Source organism: Choloepus didactylus, chromosome 11, assembly GCF_015220235.1.
Source record: "Choloepus didactylus isolate mChoDid1 chromosome 11, mChoDid1.pri, whole genome shotgun sequence".
Taxonomy (NCBI): domain Eukaryota; kingdom Metazoa; phylum Chordata; class Mammalia; order Pilosa; family Megalonychidae; genus Choloepus; species Choloepus didactylus.
In genome coordinates, this window is record NC_051317.1 from 41,495,037 (window position 1) to 41,517,269 (window position 22,233).

General features: G+C 39.0%; 1 protein-coding gene across 1 annotated transcript in view; it reads right to left on the minus strand.

Annotated features, from left to right (window-relative positions):
* Nucleotides 1–565: 565 nt before the first annotated feature.
* Nucleotides 566–22,233, minus strand: part of MARCHF11 (membrane associated ring-CH-type finger 11) — a 121,875-nt gene continuing 100,207 nt past the window's right edge. Inside the window, exons 3-4 of the mRNA XM_037799310.1 lie at nt 22,020–22,212; nt 566–1,024 (exon numbers count right to left, since the gene is read on the minus strand). Coding sequence (XP_037655238.1) covers nt 702–1,024; nt 22,020–22,212 — 516 coding nt within the window. The 3' untranslated portion in view covers nt 566–701. The remainder of the gene's footprint in view (nt 1,025–22,019; nt 22,213–22,233) is intronic.

Here is a 22,233-nt window from a genome sequence, read left to right on the forward strand (position 1 = left end):
AAATGTGAGGCAGTGTCATTATTATTGTTACACTTACTTTGGCGGTACAACATTTTGGTGAGCTCTTAAGGTTGAAAATCTGTAGGACGCCCTGCCTAAGTAGTATGTATTGGAATAAATCTATTTCATTCCACTCCCTTTTCTCTTTTTATACGCACTCTGAACTTTTTCAGAAGTTAGAAAACCAGATGCGATTCTTAGAACCTGAATTCCTGATGACAGATTATTTCATCACAGCAAAAATCCATGCTCAGGTTTGCCTACCCACAGCAGAGCACCACGGAAGCAATCCTATTGCATGGAAAATGTGCCCACAGCCCTCTACACTCTTATCCATTCTGAAAAATTACACATAGAGCAAAAAGTTTGATAAAAATATATTTAAAACAAGCAAGAAAAAATAGTTTTGGCCTGAAGGATAACTTTCATCATTCTTTTAACCCAGTAGAGTTAAATTATACGTATAATGATTTCAAGTACCAACTTATAAAAGATGTCATAAATCAGAAAACAAAGAACAAGAGAACTCTTTCTTCAGAAAAATGTATTTGCAATTCAAATGTTCATATAAAAAGCATAGATTTTAAAAAGTTCATAGATTTTTTTTTTTTTTTTTTAAGAAGAGCTATGGTTTCGCCACTCATTGCAATTACATTCCAAAATGTGCTGGGCGGTCCATGCTGTGTCATCTCCCACTTTGGCTACACTGAAGTCACTCTCATCACAACCTCTCCTGAGCTGTTGTCTTCTGACAAGTCTTCATGGGGCCTCATCCGACTGAACAGGTGTAATAAGACGTAGCCACACTGAAACCTTGGGGAGGTTAACTGTGTTGGGTGGACCAAGTTCCTGTTCCGCAGAGCCGACAGTGGCAACCACAAAGTTCTGCTTGTGGAAGACTCTCCCCGGCTGCTTTCTTCGATGTCTGTGGCTTTGTCGTAATTTAATACATCCCAGTGCAAGTTAACAGCTCGCCAGCGCTTAAACACTCTGTAAACTGCAGTTCCTTCATGGACAATGAGACCTAAAGTTAGAGAAAACAATAAGACTGGCTATAAATAAAGGTTGGGAATGTCATTTTGTATACATGTCAGGGATTAAGGAAACAGTCAATTCTCTGTTATTCATCATCATCAAAGAATATAGAATTCTGACCCCTGAGACATTATGGGTAATGGCAAGCTATTATGTATATTGCAGTGACACAATATTCAAGGAATATGGCACAATGCAGAGAGTAAAGCTATCATGGGTATAATTTACTTGCCCCATTATGACTTGACATTTACATTGCCTTAGGAGAAGCAATAGGTTCAACTGCTTATTCAACTTAACATTTCTTGTGTGCCCCTGTGTGCCAAGCAATGTGTTAGGGGCTTGGACTCAGTGGCTTCCAAGACAGGAAGGCCCTTACACCTGTGCAACTTGGCAACTAAACTTAAGAGACAGATATGCAGGTCACTGCCCTCTCCCCAGTTCCTAAAACACGCCTGCAAGAGTAAATGTGACACAACTTTTCATTATTTTTACCATCCCCTCAACAAAAATGTATTGAGCACCTACTTGAGGACTTTATCTATATTTTCTCATCTAGTTCTCACTACAGCTTTGTGAAATAAGTACTGTCATTTCCCCCATTTTACACACAAGGAAACTGAGCCACGGGGACATTAAGTAGAGGATACAATTAGTAGATGGTGTTTGTCAGGGATTCAAACCTGGGCAGGCTAGCCCCAGAGTACTTGCTCTTCACCCCACTATAAAAAGAACTGAATGATTACACATTTGTAAGACAGGATTTCAGGAAAATAAGGTCATACAATTTATGGTCTCAGTGTCCATACATACATTAGCAGCCCAGAAGTTGGATACAATGCACCAATACATTCTGTTTAGCAGGAAGCGTGTCAAGGCAACTTGAGCGTGAATGTCACTGGGTGCGGTGTGCCCTCTCCAGTCCACCTGAGATCCCACCACACACCATGCATTTTAGCACATTTACATCTCAGCATGTGGTTGCAAAGCTTTGAATTTGTGACTTCTTAAAAAAAGGAGCCCCTGGAGGTGGTCCTGTTGGATAGAGAAGTTGGGAGGAGCTCCTCTCCTTACGGAGGTTGAAATTGCATCAAGAAATCAATGAGAAGGCCAGTGGATGTGAGATGGAGTGTGTCATGTAAGTAGAGTGTGTCAGTTGGCACACTTCTAAATTGGAAATGAGCAGATCTTGCCACCCGGTATTTGAATTCTTGGGCATATGCCCCGGAGAGACCCTCACCCATGTGCCCAAGGAAGCGTGCTCAAAAATGTTTACTGCATACTTCTTTCCATTTGAGAAAAAAATAGCAAACAATTTCAACATCCATGTTTGGAAAAAATGGATCAGTTGTAGTATATGAATCCAATGAAATAGAAGGGAATAAAGTCATTTGCACAAAATGAATACATCTCAAAACCAAAATGAAAATCTCAAAGCCATATTGAAAAGAAGGTAAGTTGTAGAAAGAAATGATTGGGGTGATACAATTTATAGAACAAATCAAGAAATACTATGCATTTTTGAATACATATTTTTTATATTATGTATATATCAGAAGTATAAGAACACGCATGAGAAGGATAATTACCAAATTCAAGATAATAGGGAGGGGAGGAATGATCTAAGTTTGGGGAGAGGTTCAATGAGGGCTGTCAACTGCATATCTCATGTTGCATTTTTCAAGCCGGGCAGTGGGAATATGGATATTCAACAAATTTTTCTAAATGATTTTTGTGCACCTGAATAATCTACAATTTCAAAAATTATGGAGAATTTGTTAGGAAAATCAATCTGCTCTAAGATGGATTGAGGAACAGACATGCAGAAGTTAGGGAAACAAATAAGAAGGTTGCCAATTATATATAAGGAGTAGAGTGGTAGCAGGAAAGATGAAACAGGGAAGGAAGGGAAAAACAATCAGTGTCCCACATTTTAAAATGAATGTTTGCAAGGATGGCAGTAACCTTCTCATAAAATAGGTGCAAAGAGCAAGGATTCTGAGCATGTTTTTGTTGGGGGAGATTATGTCAATTTTTTACCAGCTAAAGCATTGCCAGAGAGGTGATCGAGATATCCAGTCCTTGAAGAATTGTGCCCTACCTATTAATAAAATTTAAACTTCTGACACATGTGATTTAGGGAGAAATTTTAACTTCAATTAATCCTAACAACTTCAGAGAATTGTTTTGTTCAATGTCTTTTTATAAAGGAATCATCAAGGTTGACCCAACTGATCAGATGATTTAGGGAAATAGCTAGAATTAGAAGTTGGGACTATTATATTTTAATTGATGATTCTACTAATAGCCTTCTGATTTCTCCACGACCAATGATTTAACTTTCTGGTTCTGTTTTCCCTCCTTCCGATGCAACTGGAATCTCTAATTTTTACATTCAGCTGGATAGCGTGAAGATATATTGGAACTTTGGAACTCATCAACTATAAGGCATTCGGATTTCTTCTAAGATGGAAGCTATATAAATACGAGAACTTATTATTAATTAAAAAATCAATAGTGAATCTATGTGACAAGGAACATTCATTCACAGTAATCACAGAACAATTACAGCCTGCAGAATGGGGTCATTCTGGACAAGTGCTATGACCGGGGGTGGCTTTGTCAAGGAGAAACCACTCATTTCACAAGATCCTATTCTTTTTTTCATTGATTTCCTTTAAAAGACTGGAAAGCAGAGCATTTACTACAGCTTAAAGTCACTTTCTGGGAATATATGCCTGGTAGCTCTTTGCTAAATACACAAATCTACTAAATGAGCAGAAATAAATTCCACAGGTCTTTTACAGGACACTCGGAACCGAATACAAAAAGAGAACTTCTTGATGTTTTCATGGAGACACAGTCCTCTTCAATTTCCAACTCCAAGAGCTACTTTTTAATTGCATTTCAAGTTATGAGTGATGCTTAGATTTTGGTTTAGTCACCATAAGCATTCAGAATTGTTCTTTGCCCTCTGCAAACTTAAATTTTACTGAAATGTGATGAACCCCCAAAAGGTAGAACTACCACCTCCAACCCTTTCTTGTTTAAATGTTCTGGAGTCCTAGCAAATGCTTTCTGTACTGATGGTTATGAGAAGGCATGACTCCTTTGATAATTTAAATCCAGGGGGAAAGAGTCATTCAACTCTGGTTTGTGTGTTGAAAACCTGACTTTTAAAAGCAGGACTGGCACCCTTTGTTACGGATGATTGATCCCCTCATGCTTCAAAACCGAGGTGCTCATTCCCTCCAGTGAGTGCTGTCTGAGCAAAACCTCAAGGTAAGCCTTAAAAGGAATTTGTCTCCCTGTCCTTTCAGGTCAGAGGACAACAGGCTGGGATTTGCTTTTTCCTGTGAGTCACTAAATCTGAAGGGAAAAGCAAAAATGATTTCTATAAAAAACAAGTATTAAGTATTTTAGGATACTTGTTATTAAATCGCATGGATGTCAACAAGAGGTGATCTGTGGCAATTTGGGATTTTGAGAGTGGGGTGTGTGTGTGTGCATGTGTGCGTATGTTGACTTTTTCTTGCTAGTGACATTTAATTGGAGTATTCCCTTATTGGTGTGCAATGAGATATTTTTGTTAGGGAATAATTTAAAAAAAAAACAAAGCAGATTTAAATAGTTTGGGGTTTCATTGAACTAAATGCAGTTTTTATGTAAGTAAAATGTATTTCAAGTTTGAAGTAGTATGTTAGCTGAAATCCTTTTATGGTGGTAAAGATGAGCTAATGATCCAAAGAAATGATGGAGAAGACTATCAAGGTACAAGTGGTCATAGGCTCACATGCTCTCATAAACATACCATTTGTCTATGTTTATTTTAACATCATAAACTGCTATAACTAGCAGAGACTTGCAACATTAATGGTCAAATACAAATTAATTTTATTTGATACTAACTGTCAAACCACTGAGCAAACAATTTCATTTCTTGTGTTGCCAGTCTCAGTTCTTATTTGGATAGTGTAGTCACTATTTATAATTTAAAAGCTAAGTATTTTATCAAGTATCTATTTTGTGTCAGGTACTGTACCAAGTGCTTATTACATGCATGACTTTCATTGAATCTTGATAGCAACTGTACCAACTGATGCTATTATTGTACAATTTTATGGATTAGGAAACTGAGATTTAGAGAGGTTTAAAAACTAGTCCAATATTATTAAGAAATAAGAATCAGTGCTGAGATTGGAGACCAAATGTGTCTAAATGTAAGCCTCAAGTACTACACAACTTACACATGTTACATTTCCAATGTATGACAATCTCTCCTAGCCATAGAATGACTAGAGACCTTGTAGATTTTGTTTGACTCCCCATGAGCATTGAGAATTACTCCTTGCCTTCTGCAAGCTTAAATTTTACTGAAATATGAGTAAATTAAGTCTTTGAGGCTGTGAGTTGGGCAAAGTTATACAATAAGTTTGCATTCTTAATATTCTTGTGTGTCACTCACACTTGTATACTTCTAGGAGAGCCAATGAAACAGTCCCTACCTCCCCTCCTCACCCACAGCAGAGAAAAGAGTTGGGACACCGTATTTGAAGGGAGCAGTACAGGGGTGAGAGCTTCCTCTGGTAAGCCCACCTCTCTCGGAAGCATACAGCTGCCCTTGCCCTGCCTGCACCCTGAGCTTTCCAAGAAATGTAGCCCGTTGATGAAATCACACAGAGACTCAGGCTAAAGCCCTGAATCAAAACGACCCTTGGGAAATCTAAAGGACTTGAGGCAGATATTCGACCAGAAAAGGCTCTTGATTGTGAAAATACCCAAGATTTCTAGGTTAAATTTTACCTTTCTGCCTTGCCAAAATTATTTTGTTTCTCTTTCTTATGTGTATACATACAGTTATATACATATATAATGTAGGTACACATACATATACCTATGCAGTGAATTTTGTACATACAAACTCAGTACTTTTAGATGTGACCCTGCACCATTCTGAGAAATGTGACTTTGCATCATGGTTAATCCCACAAGGAAGAACAGTTTAGTATCCATCTCATAAAGTGGTCCCACTTTTGACTCCTTAATTTCTGCTGCTACTTGGTGCAGAGCAGTGTACGGGTGCTCCAAAGAGGATCAACTAAATGAGGCTATAGTGAAAGGCGCCCTGTCTAGGAATAATCTTCACTGGAATGTAATAAAATGTATTTTGTCCTCCTGTTCTCCATTATTTCCCAGTCTACTCCAAATTTAAATGCCTTACAGTTATAGAAATTTACATGTGAATGTAGAGCTAATGATTTTAAAGTCATTCCCCCACTGTTGAATCTTGCTAATAGGAATCTTGAAGAAATAACCGTAAGACCTTATTTCTATATGTACTGAATGTTTTTGTTGGACTGATATATATGAAGCTTAAAACCATAAAACAACCCCCCAAAATAAAAACAAACTTGGAGAAAGGAAGACTGAGAGATAATACATATGTCATCACAAATGTGATTAAGCTCACGAAACAACGCAATCTAGAAATCCTCAAGTCCAGGCCTCTGGAAACAAAAATGTTCTGATCATATGTGAGATTTTCATAAATACATAACTCCAGTGTTGCCCTATAGGAACAAATAATACAAAGAAATATTCCACATAATATGCGTTAGATCTGTAAAAGATGTGCTGACTTTTCTATTGCCAAATATAAATGATGTAGAGCTTTGCTGCCCACAAAATCCACAGAACCACGTTGAGAATGGCAGGGTGGCCATGAGAGTTTGAAGCTCAGTGGCCCAAGGACAGACTCATGCTTGCCATTGGTAATAAAAACTTCTGTACAAGAAACATGATAAGGACAATAAATGATTCAGACTCCCCACAGCACGAAAACCCTTGACACTAAAGGGCTGATTAATTGCTAAATGTCGATGAGCCAACCTACCCCACCCTCCAAAGTAGATGACAGCCTACAAGAAGAAATGATGATCACAATTGTGAAAACCCTAAACATTGAAGGAGTTCCCCTGAGAGCACACACGTGAAAATTCATGGGGTTTGTTCTAAGACACTGTCCCTCTCTCTGTCCTCCTCACCACCTGTTGAAATCTGCACCGATCAGCCTCAATGCAAAGAGCACCTTTGTGCCTGGTCATCAATGCAGAAAACATCACAGCCTACGAATAGAACAAGAAGGCAAAGCCAGATTTTAATTGAGAATATAATCCCTTAGTAATTGGCAGTGGGTGCAGCACACCCTTTTCTGAAAAGTCTTGACGTAGGTTAAATTTTCTGCTTATCCTGTAGCTCCTGCTTCAGTAAATACTATCCCCAAGTCAATTAAACCAGAAACCTGGATGTCACCTCCTAGACTTCTCCCTCTTCCTCATCCCCTTGCACTAAATTCTGTCTTCTTGGCAAACCTGAGCTAAAACCATAAAACCAAGAATTCCCTCTGGCCAGAACACCCGTTCTCCTACAGCTGCATTCAAGATCCAGATCCACTCAGGCAAAACTATCACTCCCTCCTTCTACATTCTACACTGTACATGAGAACACCTGCAGTATTTTATTTATCACTTGCACTTTTATTGATCACTCGTATAACCATTTGCTTATATGCCTGCAGCCCTCAATGAACTCTGTGCTCCCTGAGGACAACTCATTTGCTTTTGGGTCCTTGTCCAGTGCCTGAAACATAGCAGGAATTCAATAAATCTATCTCTCTTTGAGAGATAGATAGGTAGATAGATAGATAGATAGATAGATAGATAGATAGATAGATAGATACAGGGAGGGAGAAGGGGAGAGAAGAAGCAAGGAGTTGAAAGGGGTTTCGGTTTTGGGGCCCATGTCTTAAGAGTGGGTTTTAGCCTCTCACCCCCCAAAATATGGGGAGAAGGCCTGGAAGGGACAGAAGAACCAAAATCATTTACAAGCATTTGTTTTCAGCTCCAGAAAATTCCACCAGCATTCCCCAGTGTCTTGTTGACCCTGCAATCAAGTGCATGCCTGCTAATAAAAAATCAGGAATCTGGACACTTACAAAATGTTATGTCCTGGCCTAGAATATAAAAGATGGACATGCATACGTCTTTGCTACTTCCAGGCAAAACAGGAGGGGAGAATAAAAAGGAAATTGTCCATTAGTCTGGTTACCTACTTTTTTAAGAGACCAATCCATCAATCAATTATTTTAATGATAACTCTTATTTCTTGGTAGATAGGAAACTTCTGATCTTTCAATTACTGTCCCTGGAGCACAAATTTACCATTGACTTATTTGCAGAATATTCCTCAAAAGTGGCAAGCTTTGCTATATATTATAAAATACATTGATATGCCAAAAGTTTTAAGCCATGATTAACAGAATTCACTGGAGGGATTTGTTATATCATCTAAGTTCCTACTCAAAAGCACTTGAGAAAACTCCATAGATGCGATTATTTCATTAAAATAAAGGGACAAACACTGTATCTTTATAGATAAGATATCCTATAGTTCTTCTATGTGCAGAGTGACTGAGGGCATGAATTAGAAACAGATTCATTTCAGTTGAATGATACCTCACTTCTGTCCTTCCATTTATGCAGAGGAAACACCTTGCAGCAAGAGGTAACATGATATATCATATATCAGAAGGCTCAAAAGAGGACAAAGAGCCTGGAAGACAAACATAGTCACTGAATTTCAAAGTTCAAAACTATTGGCTATGGTGTCACCCAACCCCTTCATTTTGGGGGATGAGGGCTCTGAGGTCCAGGAAGCTGACATGACCTGCCCAAGGGTCCATGACCATTCATGTTGGTATAATAGTGAATCCTAGATTATACCTGGTTCCAGTGTCCACTCTGCTGGAGCACAGACCTGAGTGACCATCCTTGGCCAAAGCTAGGCTTCACTAATGTCTTTCTGGCCAATTCAGTGACCAGTGGTCTGCAGGGATGTTGATTATACTGACTACAAAATGGATGGAATCAAATGCTCTTTCCAGGAACATCAAAGGTTGGGATGGATTAAGTTCTTCTCTGTTCTTTACCCTAACGGGTCCACTGCCACATTCATCCAGATGCAGATGGGAGGATTAGAGTGACCCTCACAAATTCATAAAAATAAGTAACTCTGTAAAACCCAATTTAATGACAACAGTATTTGGTTCATAAGGCATCTGTGTCTCTCTTTTGGGTTAATGAAAAGCTTTTAGGAGTGGGAATTACTTAGGTAGATTTCCATGTCTCCCACACTCTGGTTTCTGGAAGTGGGCTATTGGTAGAATGCTTCCTAGTGGCAGGTGGAAAAAAATTTTTAAAATGTTCTTTCTTCCCTGAAAGAGAAATAGTTTAGTGCAAACTTACAGAACATGATTTTAGTAATCCCCAGGGTAAACCACAAACACACTGGCTGTTCTATTTTTTGGGGGGTGGGGATTATATTTTAAATAATCTAAATTACAATATTAAATTAAAATGCATGATCTTTGTGACTTGTGAAGTGTATTTCATTTTTATTGGCTTTACTTTCATTTTTTCTTAAAGCAAACAGGTAGTGGACAAAAATTTCTAACTCTTCAATCTCACTCACAAGGCTTCAGTTAAGATTTCTGTAATTGAAAATATAAATGGAATTTTCAACCTGAATATCAAAATGCTCAGACCTTAGATTTTCTCAGTATTCTGTCACCTATAAGGTTGGGGTGTTGTCCTTTGCATAGCTTATTCTCATTAAGAAATTGTTTCATACAGAACAATGGAAAGAGAGACGTGGCTTTTGGTATGGTGTATTAAATATTTTCCATTCTCTTTACTAAAGCTTTGATATATTTTGACTATTAATTTAGAATGAATGAATGAAGACTTCCAAAAATAAGCACATTATGTTGGGCTTTTAGAGAAAATGGTCTTCCATTTTTGATCTAAAGCTAGCATGCCAGACTTTAACAAATATTTTATTCCCTATGTCAAGCCTTTGGTGCCAAGAAGTAATTTCACTTTACTGCATAGACAACAACAGTTCATAAATTAGTTATTTGAGTTCAGCCCATAAGGAGGGTTTTTTTTTTCCAAATAATAAATAGAATTAACCAAGTCACATAAGCATTCTTAATCATTGTACCCAGGCTCTGGAACAACAGGCTCTGGACTCGAATCTTGGGTTCTACTTCCTAGCTATGTAACCTTGGGAAATTACTTAATCTGTGCCTTAGTTTTCTCATCTCTAAGATGAGAATGAAAACAGAACCCACATCTCATGAGGTTGTGTGAGGATTACGTGTGAAAATTTGGGTAAATTACTCAGAATATTGCTCGGTTCACGGTAAACATTCATTGTATCATTGGAGTTACATTTTTTAAAAACCTTATTTCTACCTATTTGGAAGCAGTTGAAAAAATATATGGGCTTCGTTTCTATGCTCAGCACAGTGTTTCCTCAACAGATCGTCCCCTTTGCTCATCAGCACACCCAGAAACTCACATCCTCAATGTTATACATAGAAGCATCATTTAGAAGAATCATGATGTTCACATTTTCTTGGGTGAGAAAGCTTTTTGTTGCAAAATAGTATGAAGCCCAGAGATCCCCAAAGAGGCAGGTATCAGCTCTGAAGAACAATCTCCAGGTTTTTAGGCTAAGGCAGTAGTTCAGATCTTTCTAAAGTTGTTGCAGTTGTTCCCTGCCTCATAAGTTTCCAATTCCCACAATGACTGTTCTGGAAAAGAGTGAAGTCACAGCAAGAATAACACCACATAAAGCACACACATGCGCACACAAGCACAGAGAGTAAAGCCATAAGAGATGTCTCATCTTGACCTGTCATCTATGCTCCTTGATCATGGATGATTTGTCCCCTGGCTCCTGGATCTTTTCAGCCTTCCTAGACCAGCAGTACTTCAGGATCCATGTGGTTGGTCCGACCAAAACCTGACACATGTAATTCCTTGATCTCCTTTATTCCCCCATCACTCCAGCCTGGACCTTCCAGAAACAATTCCAACTCCAAGCTCTAACATCCCATTGCTGACAACACTACTTCCAATGCTTCTCATTTTCCCACATTCTAAATTTCCATACACCCTCTTTCACCTCCTGATGACTTTGAGCCTGGGACTGTGATCTTTTCCCAATCTGTCAGCTTCTATCTGGCTTTGGTTCCTTCTCTGACAGCCAAGAAAGCACAGCCTGTCCTGCAATCAGTCTCTCATCATTTGAGGTGAGAGGTAAGGCTGACACTGCTGCTGTCTTGCAGCAGATATGCATTTCAGAATCCCATCTTAGCTCAGACCCTCTACACTTACTCCTCATATCAAGTGGGTAAAAACTCGAAACTGTACATGTTGAAGCCACCCCCACTCCGGTCCCATGAAGGTTCTCAATAATGCCCAGCAATCCTTCTTGTCCCTTAGCTCAGCTTCCTCTCCCCAATACCCTCATCAGTAGCTCATCAGTCTTACTGTCTCCTCAGACATTTTTCCTTATGTTATACCTTCTCTGTCTAAGCAGCTGACCACCAGTCCATGTACTTGACTTGAGGAATGGGAAGTCTTTTGCAAGAAGCCCCCTCAATTTCTTCTCCCATGACAGCTTATGCAGGCATCTCCAGCTGTGCCCACTCTCCTTTCCTCCTGCCCATCTCAGGCATGGGGATCCCTTCTGTGAAAGGCAGACACATCAATCTATCCCTTCCCACTCTTGGATCATCACTCTTTCTCCTGATTTCTTCTGGTTCTTTCTCCTCAACATTCATCCATGCTAAACTCTACCATAAAAAGAAACAAACAAAAACCTTTCTTAATTCTGCCACAATTTAACACTGTCTTTTGCAAGCCATGATTTTTGAAACTATATTCTGAAGCCCTTTCTGTTCACCCCAGCCACTCTCAACTTACTGCAATCCATCCCAACCCCCCATATTGCCAAATCTATGAATATGTTCGGCTTCATTTCACTTACTCTTGATACAGTATGTGACACTGTTGCCCACTTACTCCTCCTCCCAGAAACTCCTTCCTCTTGACCCTACTCTTATTTTCGGTCATCCTCTTCTGCTGTGCTTCCTCCCACACCATGTCTCCACACCAACCTCATCTCACCATAGTCACGTTCCCTTGAAGACACTGCTTTCACCTACCAATGTAAATCTCCAACTCAAACCTCTAGCCTGAGCTCCAGACCCTTACATCCAGCTGCTTACTGGCCACATCCACATGGATTTCCCAGAAATTCCACCAAAACAGCACATTCAATTAGCCTCTGTGAATCATACCTGAGGGCCCCCTCACTTACTCTCCCCCACCTCCATCAAATTGATCACCATATTTTGTGATTAACTTCTCTTGACTGTAGCAACTTCCCTCCAGTCTTAATTCAGGACTGATCAGTTGCCTAGATTGTGATAACAGCTTTCTCACTTCCTCTAGCACATCCCTCTCCACCTCCTCTACTCTCCCCTCCCAATCAAAGACATTTCTTCAACATGAAGCTGATCAAATCATCATCCAATGTGTCAGAGGCTCCCTATCTTTCACAGTTTTGGTCTCGCTCCCAAGCTCTACCCAAAGGATCCCCTAGATAACCAGACCTCGTCTACTCCCCACTACTCCCAACAAGCACCTTTTCCTCTAGCCACGTGAAATTACATATGATTCCTTAAACATACTGCATGTTTTCATACATAAGTAGGTCCAGGCAAGTAATTGCCTCTCTTAGAGCACCCTTCCACCTTGCCCCACTACCTTAATGTGGCAAACTTTTGCTTACCCTTAAAATTTAGCTGAAGATTTTCTTCCTCCCCAAGGATTCTGTTGACCCTAAATATGATTAACCGCCTCCCATCTGTTCTCACATATATGTCTCTCAACACTTTTCAAGTTGTATTTTAATTACTAATTTCCCTAACAGTCTCTCCCTAAGTAGATTGTTTGCAGCTGGAGAACAAGGAGCATGTTATATTTCAGGGGTCAGCAAATTTCTGTAAAAGGCCAGACAGTAAACATTTTAGGCTTTGCCAAGTCCTATGGTCTGAATTCTGCCATTATCATGCAAAAGCAACCACAGATAATACATAAATGAGTGGATAGATTTGAATTTGATATCATTTTCACATCACAAAACTATACTCTTCTCTTGATTTTTTTTTCCCAGCTGTTTAAAAATGTGAAAAACTTTCTTAAGATGATGTGCTGCCCCAAAACAAAGCAGGCTGGGTTTGGCCTGAGGGCCATAGTTTGCCAAACTCTGTTCTATTTATATCTCATTCCACACCCCGGGTTTGTCAAACTGTAAGTGTTCAGTGAATCTTGGCTGAATGGATGATTAACCCTCCTTGACTAAACTGCCCCAAATTGAGAGAGAGAGGGCTGATATACTCACACTACTTCCCGTGGAGGAAACTTAAGTCAACAATAACAACAGATTTGGTCTGCTGCTCTGTCCATTAAAAGACAAAATTTTTCTCCAAAACAACCTTAACTGTTATAAGGTCAAATGAGATGCAGGCATTGGGTTGATTTTTTTTTTTTTCCCTAAGAGGAGACCGAAAGGGTTAATTAGGTTTGAGAGCCCATTCCAGGCATGGCACTGAAGGTAACTAGCAAAAGGCAAGATGTGTCCTTCTATTTCATCTCCTAGGGTTTCAAAGGCAACATATCACTAATAACCAACTATGATAATAATCTCCAGAGAAATTGGTAAACATCAGTATGATTAGGGCAGGGAACACTCTATAATTTATACCTCCAAAGTAAAGACATAATAATGGCCTACTTCTTGAAACATATAAAGGATACCAATTTGTTTTCCTCTCACAACTTTGAATTACAAAGGGGCACTGTGCCTCTCCCTCCAAGGAGCCAGCCCAGGACACACTGGGAAGTGAGACTGTCTGAGGCTGGGAAGGGGTCTGGAGATGACTCCTGTGTGTGTTTTAGGCTGACCATCTCAGACTCTTCCTAAATAAAGCTGTGGGATTTCCTGGGTCGTGAAGCAAGCTAATGCATTCTGAAGTCAAGAAAGAATGATCTGGGTGGATAAAAGGATTCTACTCTAGTTAGGAAATGTTTCCACATGAGGGAGCAGAGGGTGCAAATCTGCTGCAATCACGACCACACAGCCAATATAAGCCCCCCACGGTGGCCTCCTAGCTGAAGTTTGGAGGGAAAGACAGAGGGAAAGTCCAGGAGTCAAGGACTGTTTCTGTCCTCCCTACAGAGGCAACTGAAGGATAGTCTCCCAGGAAAGCACAACTAGAAGGGATGCAAGGTCCCCCATCAAATTAAAGATCAGAAAATGAAATTACAGGAAGCAGAGGTGGCTGATTTTCTTCATGCATCTAAAGGGAAAACTATAGCGATGTGAAGATTCAAAAAGGAAATGAAGGGTGAATAAACTTTCCTAATTATTATGCCAAACGGTGTCTGTAAGTTGAGTTTCTTTTCCACATGTGGACTCAGCACGCAAATGCAGCCCATGAGATGCGGAATCAGACAAATGCGGCAACGACACTTTTCACCACCCACCCTCCACTGAACCCCAGAGCAGCCTCCTGCACCCCCTCTCTCTGGGTGACTGCCCACCTGTCGACTTTCAAAGCTCAGCTGTCCTGAGTAATCCCAGGAGCTGAGATTCCAAATTTGGTGGTGGAGGTGACTGGGTGTGACAGGCTGGGCGACAAACACACACGTACCCAGACATTTTTTTTTCCTGATGAAGGCTTGGATCTGGGTTTCCAGTGATTTGTAAAGTCACCCTGCTTGTTGGCCCTGAGAAGAGTCATGGGAGGTGTCGGTGTCTGGCTCCCACCATGCTGGATTCTGGTGGACGTGGCTTTCCCTTGCAAGGGCCTAGGAAAGAGGTCTCCATCCTCAGACATCCCCAAGCTCCTCTGTGCAGGGCGCAGCGCCCCCTGCAGGCCCCAACCAGTGCTGCGAACCTGGGGACGGTTCTCCTGGGAGCTTGACTTCCTTCATTCAGAGCGACTTGAGAAGTTTTATGTTTATCTATAAATATTTTACAGCTTAAAAAATGCTATCTACAACCACCCCCACGGTGCACATTTGGCAAAACTTGCCAACCTTTGCTCTCTCAAGCACGTTCGTCTATGGCTGATGACACTGTGGGGCAAAGCAAGAAACTACAAACCCATTTTTCTTCCTACTCCAAAGGATGGCACGTTTCAACCTCCAATGCTTATTTCTCTCCAAATCGCTTCTCTCGGGAAATATGCTTTTCACATAAAAATACTTTAAGAAACACTGTAGACTTTGAATCATGCTGAAAGGTGCTTTAGAGCATGGAAAATCTTAAATAGGAGATCATCTAAAAGTCATTTATATTTTGCTTGGAATGCATTAAAATTTTTTTCCCCTTTGCAATAGATTTACCTTCATAATTACGCTTTGCTTATGCTAATCAGTTTATATTCTTTGAAAACTAACCACAGGGAAGACGATGAGCTAAAAGCACCACTTTAAGAGGAAACAACCCTGGCATTACATAGAGATGACTGTCACTCTCTATATGGGGAATATATTTGTGGTAACAAAGAGTTTGATCATTCTCACAGTTCTGATTTGCCAAAAATTCTCACCTTTACCTATAAAATAGCATAGAGTTAGAAAATGTCCCTTTTAAGTTTCACGTTAATAAAACATGAAATTGTATATTACTTTTAGCTATTCTGCTATGAAAAAGAAATACCAAAGTGAAGGCATATCAAAAGCGAGACAGGATTGTTTTCTTGGCTTTTTTAAAGGTAAATATATGTCTAATAGAGTCAATCCAAGGTCATAGGAATATGTTATTTATTTATTGTTCTGAAGTTCTATAATGAAATGTGAATTTATTAACCAATTGGTAACTTTAAATAGTTTCCTTCTATATGCCCAAGTAGCTTTGGCTAGGTATATTATAAACTAAGAAAAGCAGAATTTTCCAAAGGACTATAGTAATAGCTAAAATAATTTACATGAATTTTTAAAAAAAGATTTAGATTTTTAGATTCAAAGAGTACGAAAATAAAGCTTAATGTTGGAGAGTATCAGTTTACTGCAGAAGGAACATTTTCTGGGGAACTTTTTTTCAGTATCAATTGCAATTGGTAAAGAAAGATGAAGATATTTCAATCTGATTCCCATTCTAGTGTAATTCAGGTTATTTTGTAATCTCATAATCTCTTTAGCTTTTAAAAGCAAGACAGCATAAACAATCACATTTCATTTTTTCACAAGCCTAGAGAGATATTGTTGGTTCCTGGTCAGTCAGTGTGTGTGCGTGTGTGTGTGTGTGTGTGTGTGTGTGTGTGAGAGAGAGAGAGAGAGAGAGAGAGAGAGAGAGAGAGTCTGTCTACATATCCTCTATTTTGCATATTTGTGCTTTGATTTGAGAAGTAAAATAATGGAGAACAAGCAGCGACAGAATCAGTACTTTTAGCCATGGAGTCCAAGTAACAGATGGAAGAAATTTCTCTTAAAGCTATTTCAGAAAGCGCGTTCTACACTAAAAAGAAACAGACTGAGGAGTGATTTCCCCCCGGGGTTAAAAACAGGATAGAAGAAGCTGACTGAAGAGTCCCTCCTTCATGTTCTGCAGAATGCAGGGTTTTGGAGAGGCAGTGAGCTCTGCTGGATTTTGTCTTCAGAAAAAAATCTGAGGAAGCATGTACAGAGCAGACGTGGTCTCTATGTCCCTGTGTCACACCCCTGCTATCCCAAAGAATTTCAGCAGGACAAGCTGCAGATTTGTCTGACACAGTGTGGCCATTCTTATTTTCTCAGTAAAAATGCTCACCAAATGTTTAAAATAGTTTTAGGACTGATTTAAAGAAAACCAAATGAATGCTATTAAATATAGTTTAAACTACCAATTAAAAATGTCAAAAAAAAGTAATGATATCCATGCTGGACAAGGTGTGGGAAAATGAGAATTCTCATACATTTGGGGGAAATATATATTGGTAAAGCCTTTTTAGAGGGCAACTGGAAAGACTTTATCAAAATTTAACATGTGTGTAGTGTTTGACCCAGACTTTGTACCTCTAAGAATCTTGCCTACAAAAAATGTTCATCTAAAAGGATATCTTTTGCAGCATTGTTCCTAATAGAGGAAAAAGAAAAGGAGAGAACAACCTAAATATTCATTCAATAGAAGAAAGGTTGAATAAATCTCATTGAATATCTTTTCTAATAAGATCTCTAAATCATATTGTTAAATGAAAAAGATTTGCTCTACAATATTTATAGTATGATTCCACTTAAATCAAAAATCTGCTATTACATAAGTGTTTATGTACCCATGTGCATGTAAACTTATCACAAAGGATTGGAGAATATACATCAAAATGTTTAGAGCAGACATTTCCGCAAAGCGAGTGTTATAACAGAAAGAGATGTGTGGATGAAGTGAGCTCTTTTTTATTCTTTATGTATTTCATAAATATAATCATGAAAAGTGTTCATTTAAAAAAATTGAAATATGTACATATTATGTGGGCAATTTTAAAATTTTAAAAGGGAACTAAAGTAATGATTTTGTTTTCAAGACCAAATAAAAAACGTTATCTCAGGGAAGATCAAAACATTTTTGAGATGTGGGTTTGGTATTTTACAGTGCTAATTAGATAAGGTACAAACACTACTCTCTCTAGTTTGGGAATCCCACTAACATAATAGGGCTTTAGTTTGTTGCTTATATAACAAGAAACTGCCCTCACCTCATCTGCTTCTCCCAGGCAGTAAAATGACTTTGTGTCTGTGCTCACTTTTTAGGGGCGAGTTAATCAAATTATTCCTTGTCCTCACAGAGCCATCTCCCATTTCCTCGATCTTTTAGTCACTAATAAATATATATAATATATAATAATAAATTCCTTTGAATCACATTCTAACAGAAGTAACATTCTTTTTTCTCAATGTGCAAAGTATGGAGTTGAGAATCAAACCCTGTGCCCAGTTCCTTCCCCCATGTGCTTGCTCTTCATTTCTGGCTTGGCTAAGCTTACTTTGTCCACTGTGCAAATCTTCTTAGTAGGAAGCCAACACAAGACTCCTCTGGTTATCACTTCTTCCTAAATTACTGCCACTGGGCTACAACATCTCAGTGATTTAAATCCTTTATATTAGTTTTCCTGGTGCACAACCATAGTCTGAATGCCATCTATTTAAATATTTAAAAGAGCTCCCCAAATACAATATAAAGTTATATGTCTTCGGATTTCTCTTCGCTTAAAACAGACATGAATTGCACAGGGAATGTAGATGAAAATTAAATTTACACCTGACCCAGAGAAGTCTTCCCGAAGATTTCAGTAACGGAAGAGTCATTGGTTGAACCTGTCGTCACTCACGGCTCTCTGTCTACCTCTCAGCAACCACCCTCTCAACTTTAACACCCCTTTCTTAATTCTCTTGAACTCATTTTCACTTTATTCATCTTTCAAGGAACAGAGTTTCTTTACCACTTAAGAAATACAACTCATTTATATAGACCAGGTGAAATTCTTTTTTATCAAACCCTTATACATTTACCATTCTGTCACCTAGACTATGCTGTCCAATATGGCAGGCTTTAATCACATGTGGCTATTTAAAGTTTATATTAATTTAAACAAAACAAAATTCAAAGTTTAGTTTCTCATTCTCACTAGCCACATTTCAAGCGAGGAATAGCCAAATATAACTAGTATCTACCATATTGGACAGTGCAGATTAGAACATTTCATCATCACAGAAAGTTCTATCATACAGTGCTGACCCATATATTTCAAATGTAACCATACCTAGACCCTTGCGGGGGTGATTTGAAACATTAATAGCAAGAAATACTAAATCTGGAGAATAAAGAAGAGGTATTAATAGTGACTGATAGTTACAAACAAATTCACTGTTTCCGGTATTAAGTAAACACATTTCCCCAAGTAAGCAAATTTTCTACAGCTTTTTAAATTTCTATTTCACAATCCTGTCCATTCCTAAGTATTGTATACAGGTTGGGTTGAATTATGACATATTTTTAAATTCTGGAATAATCTTCCATTGACTTCTGCAATTATTTTTCTAAAAGAGCATTTATGAAACTGCCAATTTGTTTCTTCTCATTGAGGTATAATCATTCTTGAAGAGTGTGGATGATGGGAATGTGGGAGTGTTTCCAACAACTTTAAAGCCCGCTAAACAGAAGCCAATCTCACATCCTCTGGTGGTGAAAAAGGAGCCATCTCTCCGCTTGCCCACCATCTATTCATCCTTCTGCCAGCTTGGCTACCACTTCCCAGTGAAATCTGCTGGAAACTTTCCCCTCACTGCCTGGCTCCTCCCCAAACACACCCCGGCCTCGATCCCTCCCGGATTTGCCCAATTGCCATTCTCCAAGGTGTACCTTCCATCATATTTAATTCCCTACTAACATGCCTGCCCTCCCCCTGGGGGCAGGATACTGACCCACTCTTATCAGTTATTCCAGTACCTAGCGCTGTCTGCAGCACCTAGAAAGTTTAGTTCTCAATAAATCTTTATTGAACCGAGCTCCACAAATTGGACTTAAATCTGTAAACCTGCTTTTCATGCTAACTGTCACTCTGAGACTTCCAGTCAGCGGTATTTAAGGTATAATCAATGTAATCTACTTTGTTACTGTCTACATGTGATTAGCAGATGTTGGAATTAATTTGAAATACTAGCAGGAGCTATTATAGCTGGTAATAGCTATTGGCTGGCAATCCGTAACCTCTGAGTATTTACTTTCTTGATTCCAGTATTTTCACAATTTCTTGGAATAAAAAGATTTTTAGCAGACTGATTAAATGATATTTCCAAGTGAAATGAACAATGCTGTTTAATATGAATTCTTTAATATTTTTCAAAATATACAAACAGATCACCGAAAGATGAGATTTGGGTTTGACGAGCCAACAGACAATTAAAAGTACTGCTAATATTTAAAACGGAGATAAAGATTCACTCTCAAAAGTGTCTCCAGGATAATGTCAAAAAAACCAAATTTCAAGAGAGAGCTCCAAATCTGTCATCTATGAAAGACAGATCATTAGTTCATATGCATGTGCTTTTAAAATCAGAATTCTAATATTCTTGATTATAATACTGCATTAGCAAACCAAATTTAAGATACACTAACTAAACACAAGCTGTGAAATTCAAGAAAATGATTTTCTAACCAGGATACTTATGATCCTTTTTCAGTGTTACAGTGATGTCAAGAAAGTCAACTGGACTTTCATCTCTCTAGGTTGGATCAAGGGCTCAATGATTCTTTTGTTTTGTGGCTTCCCTTTTTAATATCAATGGAACATCATATTTTATAACATTCATGTTGAAGGACAGAGTAAGCACTACCTTTGAATTTGTCAAGGGATTTGTAGAATAATTTTGTGACTCTTTTCTATTTAGAGCAATATCCTAGTGATTACATTCATATTCACTTTCCAAAATGCTTAATCTGTGTTATCACATTTAATTCAAATTGCTCATATACATGATTAGTCCAATTATCCAAGCAACATCTGCTCAGATTACAGATAATTCAGAACATTTCTCTCTCTTCCTTTTTCTTTCTGGCTCAATATTTGATCAATTTTGTTCCTGTTAGTCTTGCATGGGTGACAAGGGAGAAAAAAATAAAAGAAAGGGAAATTCAGGCTGATGAGATTTTAAAAATTTATAGCATTATTTTAGAAAGAAAGGACAGAAAATATTGAAATTGCCAGCTAAATTAAGGCTCTGGTAAGTAGAGGTTATGAATTTTAGTGATCTCAAAGTGATTTCAATGTTTCTGATTAATGCAAATACCCTTAATCTATAATTTCTAATTAATTACATAATAATTTTATATAATCTTTATTTTTTTTTTACTTAGACCTGTGCAGTAGGGGTTATTATTCCTATTTTTAAGGTAAGAATACAAGAGTAAGGAGACATGAGGTTTATCTGTCCCAACAGAGGCCAAGATCAGAAATCAAGTCATTTGATCCCAAGTTTAGCATCCCTTCCTTGAAATCAGTGGCTCTCAAGCCGTAGCATGATTCAGAACAGGGCCCATTTGGAGGATTGGTTAAAACACAGACAGGGGGCCGCATCCCTGAAGTTGTTTTTGTTTTTTTTTTTTTTTTGATTCAGGAGGCCTGAGAATGTGCATTTCTAAAACGGTGGTGCAGATGCTCCTGCTAGAGATCCAAGGACCACGCTTCGAGAATCACCGCTTTAAACCACGGCCGCCTCCCTCAGCCCCTTTTACATCTGGCTAAGCTGCACCCCACACCAGAGCAGGGAAAGTCTCCCCAATATTACAGAACCCCTCTCTGACCCCTTCCCTCCCCACCACCAACCAGTCACCATCATGGGGCCTCTGGTACCGCATGGGCACCACACAAATACCACGCAAATCTGCTTCCCCATGGTGTTTGGGAAAGAATGGCCCAGCCAAGTGAAATGCACAAGTAATCTTTTTTGAAGGGTCTATTTTAGCTAAAATGATGAATTTTTTTTCTCCCCTGAGCCACTGAATTTATCTAAGTAAAACAAAGGGGCATGAGACAGCAAGAAAACTGTTCCCAAATACCTAACCTTCCCAGGAGCTCTTTATGCCCTCAGGGGAACTGGGTCCTCCTCTTGCTGTGAGCCCTCCAGGTGTCTATCCTTCCCCAATGCACAATACTGCCATTTGCATCATCAGTCAATGCTTTCCCAGCTTGGCACAAGAGGACCAATTTGCTCTTGTCCCTTAGAAATCAACGACTGTCCTAACATCACTCACTCTACATGATTTCTTCAACTCCTTCCTTTTAGTTGCAAAAGAGGTCATTTTTAATGGGCATCAACCGTTCATTTTTTTTTTGCTTGGAAATAGAGGGGGCATGCTTTTTTAGGACAGTGGCCAAAATTTGACCCCCAGAGGTTAAAGAAACAACAACAACTGGAGAAGGAAGATAATGTGAACCACAGCGTGCTGTATTAGATCAGACGGGTGAAAATATAATAGCTGAAAGAAACGGATTACCGACAATTTGTTAAGGTTTAACGTCATGGTCTTACCTATGCACACTAGATCCATAAAACCATACATTCCATAGCAGATTTGGAAAAGGATGTCCTTCCTCTGCCACACTGCATAGGGGCTGAAGGCTGACCACAGAAGCCAAGTCACACTCGCTATTAAGAACAGGGTTCCTAGGATTACAGCAATCATCTGAACTTTCTCAACCAGTGTTATAGAAATGCTTTGCCACTAAAAGAAAAACAGAGGCAT